At 39.9% G+C, this 13307-nt stretch overlaps 1 protein-coding gene across 1 annotated transcript in view; it reads right to left on the reverse strand.

The window, feature by feature from the left end:
- Window positions 1-3099: 3099 nt before the first annotated feature.
- Window positions 3100-13307, reverse strand: part of GREB1L (GREB1 like retinoic acid receptor coactivator) — a 142928-nt gene continuing 132720 nt past the window's right edge. Inside the window, exons 31-33 of the mRNA XM_074985832.1 lie at window positions 11943-12143; window positions 6029-6167; window positions 3100-3309 (exon numbers count right to left, since the gene is read on the reverse strand). Coding sequence (XP_074841933.1) covers window positions 3146-3309; window positions 6029-6167; window positions 11943-12143 — 504 coding nt within the window. The 3' untranslated portion in view covers window positions 3100-3145. The remainder of the gene's footprint in view (window positions 3310-6028; window positions 6168-11942; window positions 12144-13307) is intronic.

Consider the following 13307-nt stretch of genomic DNA (forward strand, 5'->3'; position numbering starts at 1 on the left):
GCAGACAATTTCAATTAATAAACAATAAAATGTGAGGTAGACTGACTAGTGAAGCTAAATTCACCATGTTTTGGTTCAGAAAATTTTACACTAAGGCGGCAACGTTTTAACCCCCTTCCAAGTCACAAAAAGCAATTGCATAAATTACAGCAAGATGCAGCTGAATACACTTTTCATTTTAATTTTAGTTTACATTCAGTATTAACCTGGGAATATGCAATCATGTCCAGATTTTACATGTCAACAGGTAAAATATAATGCTGGCCCAATTAATACATTCATAAGAGTGGTCTTGATGAGGAGGCTGAAAAACCAAAAATAGAACAGTTGAACTGTAGACATCAAAGCACTGTCTCCTTTGCATGTTTTCAGGGTCTCAGCTGTATTTTTCAAGCAGACCAACCCTGGTTTCTTTTAAGACGACGTTTATAGCGATATAGTCTTCAAAAAGTTGCCAAAAACCTTCCCCCTCCACTAGAAACTGAGGCCGTGTCTATACTAGCCAAAAACTTCGAAATGGCCATTTTGAAGTTTACTAATGAAGTGCTGAAATACATATTCAGCGCCTCATTAGCATGCAGGCAGCTGTGACCCTTCGAAATTGACGCGGCTCGTCCACACAGGGCTCTTTTTCAAAAGGACCCCGCCTACTTCGAAGTCCCCTTATTCCCATCTGCTCATAGGAATAAGTGGACTTCGACGTAGGCAGGGTTCTTTCGAAAAGGAGCTGCCTCCAGCTGCGCCGCGTCAATTTCGAAGTGCTGTGGCTGTCCGCATGCTAATGAGGTGCTGAATATGTATTTCAGTGCTTCATTAGTAAATTTTGAAATGGCCATTTGCATGGCTATTTCGAAGTTTTTGGCTAGTGTAGACATAGCCTAAGTGTTATAAAAAACCAATTGCTTGTTTGATAATGGAAGGCAAATACACTAGCTTTCTGATTTCATTCAACATTGGGACAATTTTTTGCACCTCTTTACCACAGGGCTAAATAATCTTCAAAACAGTATTAGCACCTGGAATTTTAAAAACTTAGTGCAAACATCAAGTACACAAACACATAAGAAACCACTTTTCTACTCTCTGACTTGTAGAATACAGGTACCATTTCTAAAATTTTTACCCAAAAACTAAAAGGTTATTCCATCAGCCTTAAGGCCTTCTAGCAAACCAGAGTTACCAGAATGAATTCAGGTGAAACTAAAAGCTTTAAAAGATACCTCTGGACCCCTTTTTTGGCTAAATTTAACATTAAGATATTTAAAACATAAGGCTAGTCCTGTGTGAAGGACTAATAAAATGCCTCAAGAAAAAGGGTTGTTCATTTGCAATATGCTACATTGACAGCCTCACAGTTAGCTACATTAAAATCACGTTATGCAAACTTGTTTTCCTTTTAAGCTTCAGTGTGGTAGATTGCATTTTCATTTGCTGTAAACATTCATCTTTTCACAAGATAAACAGTTGCTTGATTAACACTTTGTTCAGAATGCAGTTTAGGCAGGCCCTTCTCCGTTGAGTTGCAGGTCACACAAAGGTTGTTATGAATGTCTTAAAAATACAATGCAGTGATGGATTTTTTTGCCATCTTACAAAGGAAGCTGCAATATTTGTTTTCAATTAAGGAGGTGGGGGAGGAGCGTGGGGGGGCAAGAGGGGGGAGGGAGGATTTTTTTCATATAAGAAGATATGGAAATCTCAATTGAGTAACCACCATAAGATAGTGAATGCTTCTAGAAATGTTAACTGCATTGGTAAAACTGGTAAATACCTATCATCCTGAAACCAAGTGCTAGTGCACCCGTTTAATTCTCGAACAATACTTACTGTATGAGAACAGAGTAATAGGTTTAAACCAGAATAATGCATGATCAATATAGCCAGTATTTACAGAAGTTTAATATGCAATATGAAAAGACCAACCTTTTGTAGGTACTGTACTTTTTGATTTTGGGCAGGATTCTCATGGGATTGATCCCAGCTCACCGATGAAGTGATTTTCAGTGGGCTAAAGAAAAGTTCCAAATCATTGTGCCTCACCTCACTTTAGATATCAAATTCGCTTCACATCTGCAGCCACTTACTTGAACATTGTCTTATTTTATGAGTCACTTCTGAGTGAGGTACATAAGCTCTCAAAAGAAGCCACAACATAAAAAATCTACACATTTGCAGATAATGAGGAAGGCTACTCAGAGCAAAATTGCATTTAATCAAGTTTACAATTTAAAGTTTTTGATGTACAAGAAATTGTACCAACTCAAGGGTAATGTTTCACAATTTTTAAAACCTTTCATGCTATAATACTCTGAAGTGATTTTGCTGGTGGTTTTACTACTCCAAATAGACAATGTGCATATGAAATTCTTTTTTTCTTTTCATTACGCTGGCCAGCCAGTTACTCTTTAATTGTGGAGTAGAATTTTTATTAAAGAGCATGAAAGACTGTTTACTTGGAGAACCCACATGTATGCTCAATGCCTGCTATGCATTTACTGATTTGTTCAGGTTTAAGTAGTAAACTTCTAACTCCTGTGGAAATTTTGCGAAAGACAGTTTCAATACGTACACAATTACAATTTTTAAAGTAACACTGCACAGAGAGAACAAGACTACTCCTTTTAATACAAATATCTAAGTTACTTTGTTATTTCAAACCCCTGAGTATTACTGTACCAAAGTACAGAGCTGAAGAGAAACGGAGAAGTCTCCTCAGCATATTCTCTTCAATGGCGTGAGTCTGGTGTTACAGGCTAGTGGATTCTAAAGTCAAGTTTCTTCCCCTAGCTTAGCATAGTACAAAGAAAAAAGCCCAACCTCTTCATCAAACAAAATATGTCCTCCTCCCCCATCACAGGAAACAGTGGGTAGGCTGTGTTGTTAGTTTCATTAGCTGTGGCTAACGCAGAATTAACTTGAATCCAAGTTCCTGTAATCATTACTGAAGTGATAAATGTATGCCTAAAAACGAAGCCTACTTTAGAATTTTAGGAATCCTTTAGACTAGATAAATATTGTTTGCACTTTGCTCCACCGTGATTGTACTTTGGTTGTTTCTTCTGCCCCATCCCTCCCGCCCAAAAAAAGCCAAATAAAAAAACCCCTCTCAAGTTCTCTTCCCTTCTTATTTGGTCTCCTATTAAGTTTATATGTGGCGTCCAGTGAGAAAATAGAGTGGTTTGTCATCAATGCTGTTGGCAGTTTGAAACTCATCTCGGAGACGAAACTGCCACTCATCTTCCAGCTCTAAACGGACTATTGTTTGACGTAAGGAGCTTCTGTCTTGACATATGACACACAAGGTGGCACCTTAAATTGAAAACAAGGATACAGCTTCAGGTAACGTCAGACTTCAATGCTTTGGCAGTGTAACAATATGCTGTACTAGATACCTTACAGACATTACAAAAAGAATCCGTGATCCAGCGGAGCATTCTACTCACACAAGCCTGGTTCACCCATCCATCAGAACTCCTGGGATTTGCTTCTTGCCTCATCACCCTCAGAAATAAAACTATACCATTTTCTAAGTGGGCTTGCATAACCTGGCAATGATTTTAGGATAGTGGACAATTTGCAGATGTAGACAGGGTTTATAGGATTAATTTGGACATTCATAAAACCTTCCCTGAAGTCCCTGACAAAGGGCTATTAAGGAAACTAAGTAGTCCTGTGCTGAGGAGCAAAGTACTATCAAGTCCTAAGAGGAAGAAAATTGATTAGGAACAAATTGTTTATTTTTGCCATAACAAGAGACTGTCAATAGGGTGCCCCAAGACTAGTACTGTTTGATATTTTTTCTCATTGTGTCTGGGACATGGTAGGTGCTATCCAGTCTTAAAAACAAAACAAATACCACATGACCAGTGTTCTTTAAAAAGCCACAAATCCACAGTGTGATGACAAAATGTGCAGAAGATGCAAAATTACTGAGGTGAATCAATAGTAATGAAACCTGTGAGGAGGAAGAAACCTTCAGAGGATGCTAAACTAAGCTAGGTGAATCAGCAGCATGACCACTGGTGAAATTCAGTTCTGACAAAAGTAGATTTATCTTCCTTGTACAGTTTAGTGGGGTCTGAGTTAAACTGTGTAACCATCCAGGAAAAAAAGAGCTGCATGTCATTGTGGACAGTTCAGAAAAGATCACTGCTTTAACAGTACAAACAAGAATGGGACAGGAACAATACTTTGAAGGAGGGAGAAGCTGCAAGCCTTTTTATGCTCAAATCAAGGGAGCGCTGTTCTGAATGGGAGCTGCAAAGGAAAGCCTAAAGTTACCTGGAGAGCTAGGGAAGGGTTAACCTAACCTGTCTCTGAGGGAGGGGTTTGGGGGGAAGCAGCAAAAACCCAATAGGAGTTAGAAAGAAAATGCACACCTGAAAATGACTCACAGCTGCAGCCTTCCTCTGTGAGAGAGAGAAAAGAGGGGGATTTCTCCTGGGATGGAGGGAAGAAATGAGCTCTTCCTAAACAGATCTGGGCTCATCAGAATTTGTGAGTAGGGAAAAGTTTAGTTAGTCATGCAAGATTTATTGGTTGTGGAGGTTGGAAAGTATGTATGAGCTGGTTATTTGTTCCTGCCTATAACCAAGAATCTGACCCAGGGAAAAATCCTTGTGTTTTTGCTTTAATATATGGCTTTTAACACCAAGCTATTTACAGTGCTTGCAAAGGTAATCTTTTATTAGTAAAGTGCTTTTTCTTCAGTAGCAAGTACTGGTTGCACCTTTGTGTCCTACAGGGGCTTAAAATGACATGCCTGGCCCCAGACACCTTACCAGAGAGCTCACAGCTTCCTGCGTGGTTTTGTCGGGTGTGCCTGGGTTTTTTTTTTTCTTTCCACCTCCTTGGGAAAAGGTGGTTGGGGGGTTTGCCCTCAGGGTAGAGATTCAAAGTGATTTCTTTCCTGGAAAGGGGATTTTGTACAGTTGGCGGTGGCAGCTACTAATTGATTTCAGGGAAAACTGAAATCAGGAAATCTTTTCTGTCTCTGGGAACTGCAGAGATGGGGTCTAGCAGTGTTTTATTTGGTTAGCCAGCCCCCGTTACCTGTACTCAAAGTGCTAGGTTGAGGAATCAGCTGTGACGGTGCAATCTGGTCACCGAAAATATTACGCCATGTGAATTGATGGTGCATCTCACCTAGAATACTGTGGTTCAGTTCTTATCTTCCTGTCACAGGAATATTGCAGAAAGTTGGCAGTGAAAATGTTTAGCAGCATAGAAAGACATCCAAATGAGGAGAGACTGAAAAGAGTGTGACTGTTTAGAAATGAATAAAATGAATAATGTTTTTTTACTGGTGGGGGAGGGGGAATGCCTGTCACCCTAAGTTGTAACACAAGACTATTCAGTGAAATTGAAAGGCAGCATATTTAAAACTGATGAAAATAAATTGTCTTCCACACGATGCACATTTAGCCCTCAGAACTCATTGCAAGAGATCATTGAGGCCTCAACACTTTAGAACTGTATTAAGACAAGGGTGGTTTTTTGTTCTTTTACACAAAATTAGTAATATAAACCTTTGTTATTATGGCATAAGACAACCACTAACAGAGGTCAGAAGAAACTTCCCCAACGAGCAGGTTTCTCCATTATAGTTCACTGCAGGATTTCATGCACCTTCTCCAAAGCACTGGATGTTCATTACCATTAAAGGCAGGATAATAGTTTGGAATGGATAAACTGCAGTGCTTATGATATGAACACTATTTCCAAGCAATACGTTAGTGAGGTGCTCAGCGGCACGCTCCTCTGACTGAACTCACTTACACCATACCATTTGATGACACTGTTAGTTCTATTTACAAAGGATTTTCTTCTTTCAGATAGGCTTGTTCTGATGGAGCCATACAAATAAAAAATAAGAGTATACCGACTGCTCCAACAAGGAATGCCACAACAGCATTGATCATAAGATGGAAAAAAAGCAGGGATTCATTTCGTCCTCTAGCTTTCATTTTCTCATAAACTATTTCTTTATACTGAAAGCAACAGATACACCCTGTGGAGAAATCAGTACCTTTCAGGAATTTGAACTTCTTAAGAAGATCTGCACCTACGAAAGAGTCACAGAGATATAATAGCAGTCCACTGAAAAACACCCCCTCACAGTTGACATTGATGGAGTGTGGGCGGGAGCTGACATAGCAGATTGCCACCTGAAACCAAAACAGAAATAATGTTTTAAGACACAAGAGGACCTTAAAATTACCAGAGCCAGAGTTGATCGAATGTGATTTAAAAAAGATCCATAATCCTGAATAAAAGTTCTCACATTTGGGGGTTCTATGAGGCAATCTTTCTATTCAAACTCTAACTAGAGTGACAGAAAATCCTAAACTTTCTCTCATTTGTTACCTTGTCAAATTCCATGCCAGAATCTCTCTCCAGTGAGTCTTATTCATGCTCTCTTTTTGATTCCTTCCCACTACTAAAAAAGGTTTACATATCAGCTCTTATATTTCAAAAATCATCTGTAAAGCACATAAAACGGTGCACCCACTAGTACTTGCATTCAGGCCCTAGTTTTCTGATGGGATGATTTCCAGAAGAGAAGTTATGCCTGCACTTGAGGTGAGTTTAGAACCTAGTGCCATTTCTCTCAACCTTTCCAAACTATCTTCCTTTCTGATTCTGAGTCTGATTTGTCTTGTACACGCCCAAGTTACAAAATTAACAAAATCAGACGAAAATACAAGTGTCACAGCCACACTATTACTGAAAAATTGTTTACTTTCTCATTTTTTCCGTATAATTATAAATCAACACAAATATAAATATTATATTTACATTTCAGAATATAGAATAAAGAGCAGTATAAACAAATAATTGTCTATTAGATTTTAGTTTATACTGGCGTTGTAAAAACAGGCAAATATCCACAGTTGATATTTCCCATGGAATACCTCTGAATCTCCCCTGGGTACACCTACCCCTACTTGAGAACCACTGACCTATGGCATCAGACTCATCTGAACACTAGCAAATAGATGCACCATTCTGAAAGGGCCCACTGTTGTTTAATTTAACCCCATGCTTCTCCAGGACCTAACAGACTTAATAAAAAACCATTATGGTCTATAATAATCATACAACAATTGTAATATTATTTTTTCTGTTCCAATGACTTAGCATTTGAAATATACCCTATTAAGAATGAGAATACAAAAGTTGTATTGAGAGGCATATATTAAAGAAGAGGGTGATTACACTGTGCTTTGCTCAAGTTAGCCATCAGGCTAGTGCAGCAGTATCAAATCAGAAACTGACCAAGCAAGAACAAGTTTGCAGCAAAGTGAATCAGAAACAGATGACTAAACTCAGTAAAGATTTGGAGAATGCATGTCTTAAAGTACATCGAGGAATACCAGGGTCTCCACAAATCAGCACCCAAGCACAAGGTCTTTAATCGCAGACAAATTGTTATATTATTAGTTGTGATGGACTACAATTAGATTGAGGATGGCTATCTTTAACCTAATAAGAAAAGGTGGGGAGTAGAAAATAAAGGAATGGTATGAGCACTGGTGAGCACAAAATCCAGTAATGAGAACAAATATCAATCAAGAAACCAAAAGCTATGAAGAGAAGAGAAACTTTGATAGCCTCTACACCAACGCTAGGAGCCAGGGTAATAAACAAAAATACCTGGAATTGCTCATTTATTAGTGTAATTTTGATCTAGCTCATATAATTGAAACATGGTGGGATGATTCGTATGACAGGACTATTAACATCAATGATTTAACCTATTTAGGAAGCATGAAGTGGACAGAAGGGAACACAGTACAGCACTGTCAAAAATCGTATTACATGTTTTTAAGTCACTGATTATTCAAAAGAATGTGATCTTGAATGCTTATGCATCAATATCCTAACAGATAAAGCCTAAGATGGGCGCTAGTTGCTGTCTGCCTCAAATCAAATCACACTAGGGTACAGGATGTCTGCCTCCTTCTGCACCTATAGCTAGGTGTATGGAAAAAACCTGTGTCATCATAGGGACTTCCATCTGAGAAATACATGCTGGAGGTACTAAAATATCCTTGGAATTTCTAAATGTTATGGATGAGAAACGTCTAACTCAAAAAAGCGTTGCATCCAACTAGAGGAAATTTTATAGTAAGCCTTCTCTTGACAGACAAAGAAGAACTTAGTACAGAACTGAAAATTAATGGCAACTTGACCATGACTTGATAGCGTTTATAATATACAAACAAAGTGAAATCCACACCAGCGATCCATCGATATTCGGTACTTTGAAAGGGCCAGTTTCACAAAGCAGAACACAATTATGAGCCAAATCAGCTGGGAAGAATAATTTATTCAGAAAAAAATGTGAATGATAATTGGGACTTGTTTAAGAACATAAAACTATAAGCCCAAAAAGCCACCATTGAGGAAAAAGGCTGTACTGTTTAAAACAGACATGGCATATTAGGGACGTGAAGGCCACTATCAAAAATAAAAATATATATTAAATATATTGAAAGTTGATAGTAATGAATATAAATCAGAAGCTAGGAATTGTAGAAAACTGATGAGAAGCAGAAAGACATAAGGAGAAAATTCTGGCCAGCAGAATTACAGGCAATAAAGCTGTTTAAACTTTATCAGGAACATAAAGAAGCTTAACAATGGTATTCATATATTCCGAAATAGAAATGGTATAACTACCATTAATAATGCAGAAAATGCAGAAATAGGGAAAAAAGATGTAGTCATAGCACATGATACTCTTTCAATTTCATAGCATCTCAGGAAGATGATAAAAAGCATCTGCTGAAGTTAACCTTTCTAAAATCAGGAGATCTGGATACCTTGCATCCAAAGTTTTAAAAAAAAAATTGGCTGAGGAGCTTGCTGGGCAGCTAATGCTGGTTTTTAACAAGTCTTGGAACACCAGGGAAATGCCAGAATATTAGAAGAGAGTTATTGCTGTGCCAATATCTAAAGAGGGTAATGTGAGGACCCAAATAATTATAGGAATGTCAGGGCATTACTACAGTACCTGCTGGCAAAGATTGATCCATCAGGGGGTTGATTTATTGTGTCTAGTACAGACACCATAAATTGATTATGAAGCACTTTCTTGTTGACTCCAGTACTCCCCAAATGCAAGAAGCACAGGTGGAGTTCACAGGTGAGCATCTGCCATCAACTCACAATGGTGTCTAGATCTAACTGCATTGGCTTCCACTATATTATTTGTGTAGCTGAAGTTGCGTAACTTAGATTGATGGCTCATGGTAGTGTAGACCAGGCACTTAACTGACATCACTCCCAGAGAAGATAACACAGTAACTGATATGGGACTTTATTAATTAAGTATTTAAGGAGAAGAATCCAATTACTGTCAATGAACATCGGTTTAAGAAAATAAATCATAACTAACTTGTTTTTTTTCTTTTTATTGAGATCACAGGTGGGTTGATAAAAGTAGTATGTTAATGTAATATAGTAGAGTAATGTAAGGAATTTGACTTGGTACTATATGATATTTTTATACAAAAAATTAGAATATAGAATTATAGTGACAAATATTAACTGGCTAACTGAGGGTCTCAAGTGTAAGCAGAGAACCATCATTGAACATTCGTGTTTCTAGTGTGTTCCTGCAGGGATTAGTTCTTAGCCTTAAACTATTTACATTTTGATCAATGATCTGGAAGAAAACAAAATAGTTATTGATAATGTTTGCAGTTAACACAAAAATTGGGGGAGTGGTAAGTAATGAAGTGAATTGATAACAGAGCTATTTGGATTGTTTGGTCAGACAGATAATATGTGTTAATGTTGTTCCATGTAAATGTAAACATCTAGGAATGAAGAAGGTAGGCCTTATTTACATGACTGGGGGACTCTACCCTGGGAAGCAGTGACTCTAAAAAAAGATTTGGGGTCACAGTGGACAATCAGCTGTACATGACCTCCCAAGGTAATGCTCTGGTTAAAAGGGCTAATGCAATCCTTGTATTCATTAACAAGGGAATCTTGAATAGTAGTAGAGAGGTTATTTGTTCTTTGGTTTTGGCATGCGTGCAACCATTGCTGGAATACAATGTCTAGTTCTGGTGTCCACAATTCAAGAAGGATGTTGATAAATTTGAGTGGGTTCAGAGAAGAGCCACAACAATGATTAAAGGATGAGATATCCTACCTTGTAGAGATTGAACATGTTGCTGAGCTAAACTGATATACTCAAAGAGAAGTTAAGGGGTGTCTTGATTATGGTCTGTAAGTACCGACATAGGAAAATGCATATTTAATAATGGTCATGTCAATGTAGCAGAGAAAGCTATAACATGATCGCTGCAACCATATATTGCTGTCCCAAATACAGGACAGAGAGATATGCGGGGGGTGGATCCTCCTGGCTGCACCAAACCCTGGGGGGCTGGCAAGACCAGTCCCAGGGAAACAGTGGCTGTGAGTGCTCCCCACCTGGAACCCCAGGAAAGCGGTGGCCATGGGCACTCCTGGCCTTGGAGCCCTGGGAAAGCATCAGCCACAGGCACTCCCAGCCCCAGAGCCCTGGGGAAGCAGCAGCCATGGGTGCTCCTGGCCCCAGAGCCCCAGGGAAGTGGCAGCCACAGGTGTTACTGGCCCCACCCCCAACCTCCGAGTGCCTAAATACAGGGCAATTCGCCCCTTTTAAAAAATAAGTCGGGATGCCTTTTTGGCATCCCTAATACAGGACCATCCCATCCAGTATGGTGTGGTTGGTCACCCTAACCATGATCCAATGGTTGAAAGCTGGAGCTAGACAAATTCAGACTGTAAATAAGGTGTACATTTTCAGTAGAGTACTAATTAACAACTTGAATAGTTTACCAAGAGTTGTGATGGATTCTCAATCATTGACAATTTTTATATCAAGCCTTTAAAAAAAAAAAGGTATGGTCTAGGTATTATTTGGGAGAAGGTCTATAGTCTCTGTTACACAGGAAGTCAGACTGCACAATCACATTGGTCTATTCTGGACTGGGGATCTAACAGTGCAACATGGATCTTTCACCCTCATTCTCCTAGTGTCAAGGCAACATAAGATAGTGCTTCTACTCCTTCTAAGCTTATACAATTAGGCTACGTCTACACTAGCACACTATGTCGAAGTAGCCTATTTCGAAGTAAGGACATCGAAATAGGCTACTTTGACACGTATTGGCTACACATCCTCCAGGGCTGGTGCCGTCGACGTTCAACATTGAAGTAGCGATGGAGAACGTTGAAAGGAGCTGCCCCCAAAGGAAATGCGGAGCGTCCACACACACAAGCGCTCCCCGTCGAAATAAGGGGCCAGCAAAGCCCCAGGCTGCTCCCTTAAAGGGCCCCTCCCAGACACACTTGCCCTGCACAGCACGAGATCCACAGAGCCGACAACCAGTTGCAGACCCTGTGAACGCAGCATGGACTCCCAGCTGCAGCAGCAGCAGCCAGAAGCCCTGGGCTAAGGGCTGCTGCACGCAGCGACCACAGAGCCCTGCAGGGGCTGGACAGAGCGTCTCTCAACCCCCCCAGCTGATGGCCGCCATGGAGGATCCTGCTATTTCGACGTAGCAGGACGCGAATCGTTTACACACGCCCTACTTTGAACGTTGAACGTCAAAGTAGGGCGCTATTCCCATCTTCAGATAGGAATAGCGATTTCAACGTCTCGCCACCTAACGTCAATATCAACATCAAAATAGCTCACGGCGCGTGTAGGCGTGACACGTGCTATTTTGACGTTGTGCCAGCTACTTCGAAGTAACCGGCTAGCGTAGACGCACCCTTAGTCTTTTCGTTCAATTAATAGAGACTTCATTCCTGGGTTCAATACCACCCCAATGATTCTAAAGAAGCACCGTACAAAAAAGGTTGATAACAAATGAAAGAATTATAACAGCTTGAATTTGCTAAAGATCCTATTTCCCCCAGGAAATACTTTGTACCTCAGGTCCAATGTTCAGGTAGCAGTCAATAGCCAACACAGGGTTCTTGAAGTTACGGATGGCCTTTGGAAAGAGTTTGTATGTTGCGTGCTGAAGGAATTTCTCCAGAAGGAACTGAGCTGGGGCTGCCAGCAATGTGTGTTCACTGTCTGGGGCACAGACATACTGGAGAGGCATTATTGGGGCCATGCTCTCTGACACCTACAATGAAAACAGTGGAAACTCTTTCAACCCAACACTCCATAGGCTGCATGTTTGCTGCATGTAGTTTGTTTTCTTAGGGCTAGGTTACTGTAATTTCCATTTACAAAATAAGCTGAAAAACCTCAGAACATGCAACCCTGCGGGGGTCACATGGAGACAGAAACTGATTTAGCTATGCTTTGATAAAGCCTGTTTGTAAATATCTCAGGGCACCAGAGCAGAAAATAAAAATGCAAAATGTAAATTCCAAAGCAATACCGTTTATTACAATACCCCTCCCTCATGCTCCCTCAATCCCCATCTCCGAGATTCAACTCTCCCCTTGTGACACATTAGGCAAAACTACCTTATATGTAGAATGGCACATAGTAAAATGAGTCAGCTAGTTTCACTCTGTTTCACAGAGAGAAAATAACTGTCCTCTAAGCATTCAAATATGGGAGGTGTTAGATCCAGTGTCCCATCTGATCTGAACAACAGGACTAGATAGAAACAGTAGCATGAGAGACTTTAAAGGGAGCTAGGAACCCAGACCATGGTAGGATTTCCAGATGAAAACCAACACCTTGAATTATAGCTCAGCTGAGAGCTGATACAGTTCTCCAAGCACAGATAAAACAAACTATGTATGAAAGACCATTTAGCAGCAAGCAGCATATTCTGAAACAGCCATTTGTAGGTGGATTTCCAGACTACTTCAAAATTTCAGTCTTTGTAAAATGTTTATTATAAACAACAGCAATGACGTCAAGATCACCACAAACAACTAGGCTGTGGCCACATTTGGCCAAAACAGCTGAGGGGAATAAGGGGTTTTGAAATGTGCGCAGTCCTTTCAAAAAGGACCCCCGTGTAGCCGTGCCGAGCCGAGCCGCACGTGTTCAAAAGTGACACTTCCGAAGTGCCCCAGCCGGAAGCGTCCTAATGCTAATGAGATGGTGAATATTCAATTCAGTGCCTCATTAGTAATCTTCAAAATGGGCATTTGCATGGCCCTTTCGAAGTTTTGGCCAACTGTGGCCACAGCCCTAGAGACTGGAACTAAACTAATTCATGTGTCTATTCCACATGAATTTAGAAACCCTTTAGACTTGAATTTAGAAAAACTTACCACTTCTGATCAGAATTTACATTTGAAGAGTTTCTAATTCAAGCTTTACT

Source organism: Carettochelys insculpta, chromosome 2 (assembly GCF_033958435.1).
Source record: "Carettochelys insculpta isolate YL-2023 chromosome 2, ASM3395843v1, whole genome shotgun sequence".
Taxonomy (NCBI): Eukaryota; Metazoa; Chordata; order Testudines; family Carettochelyidae; genus Carettochelys; species Carettochelys insculpta.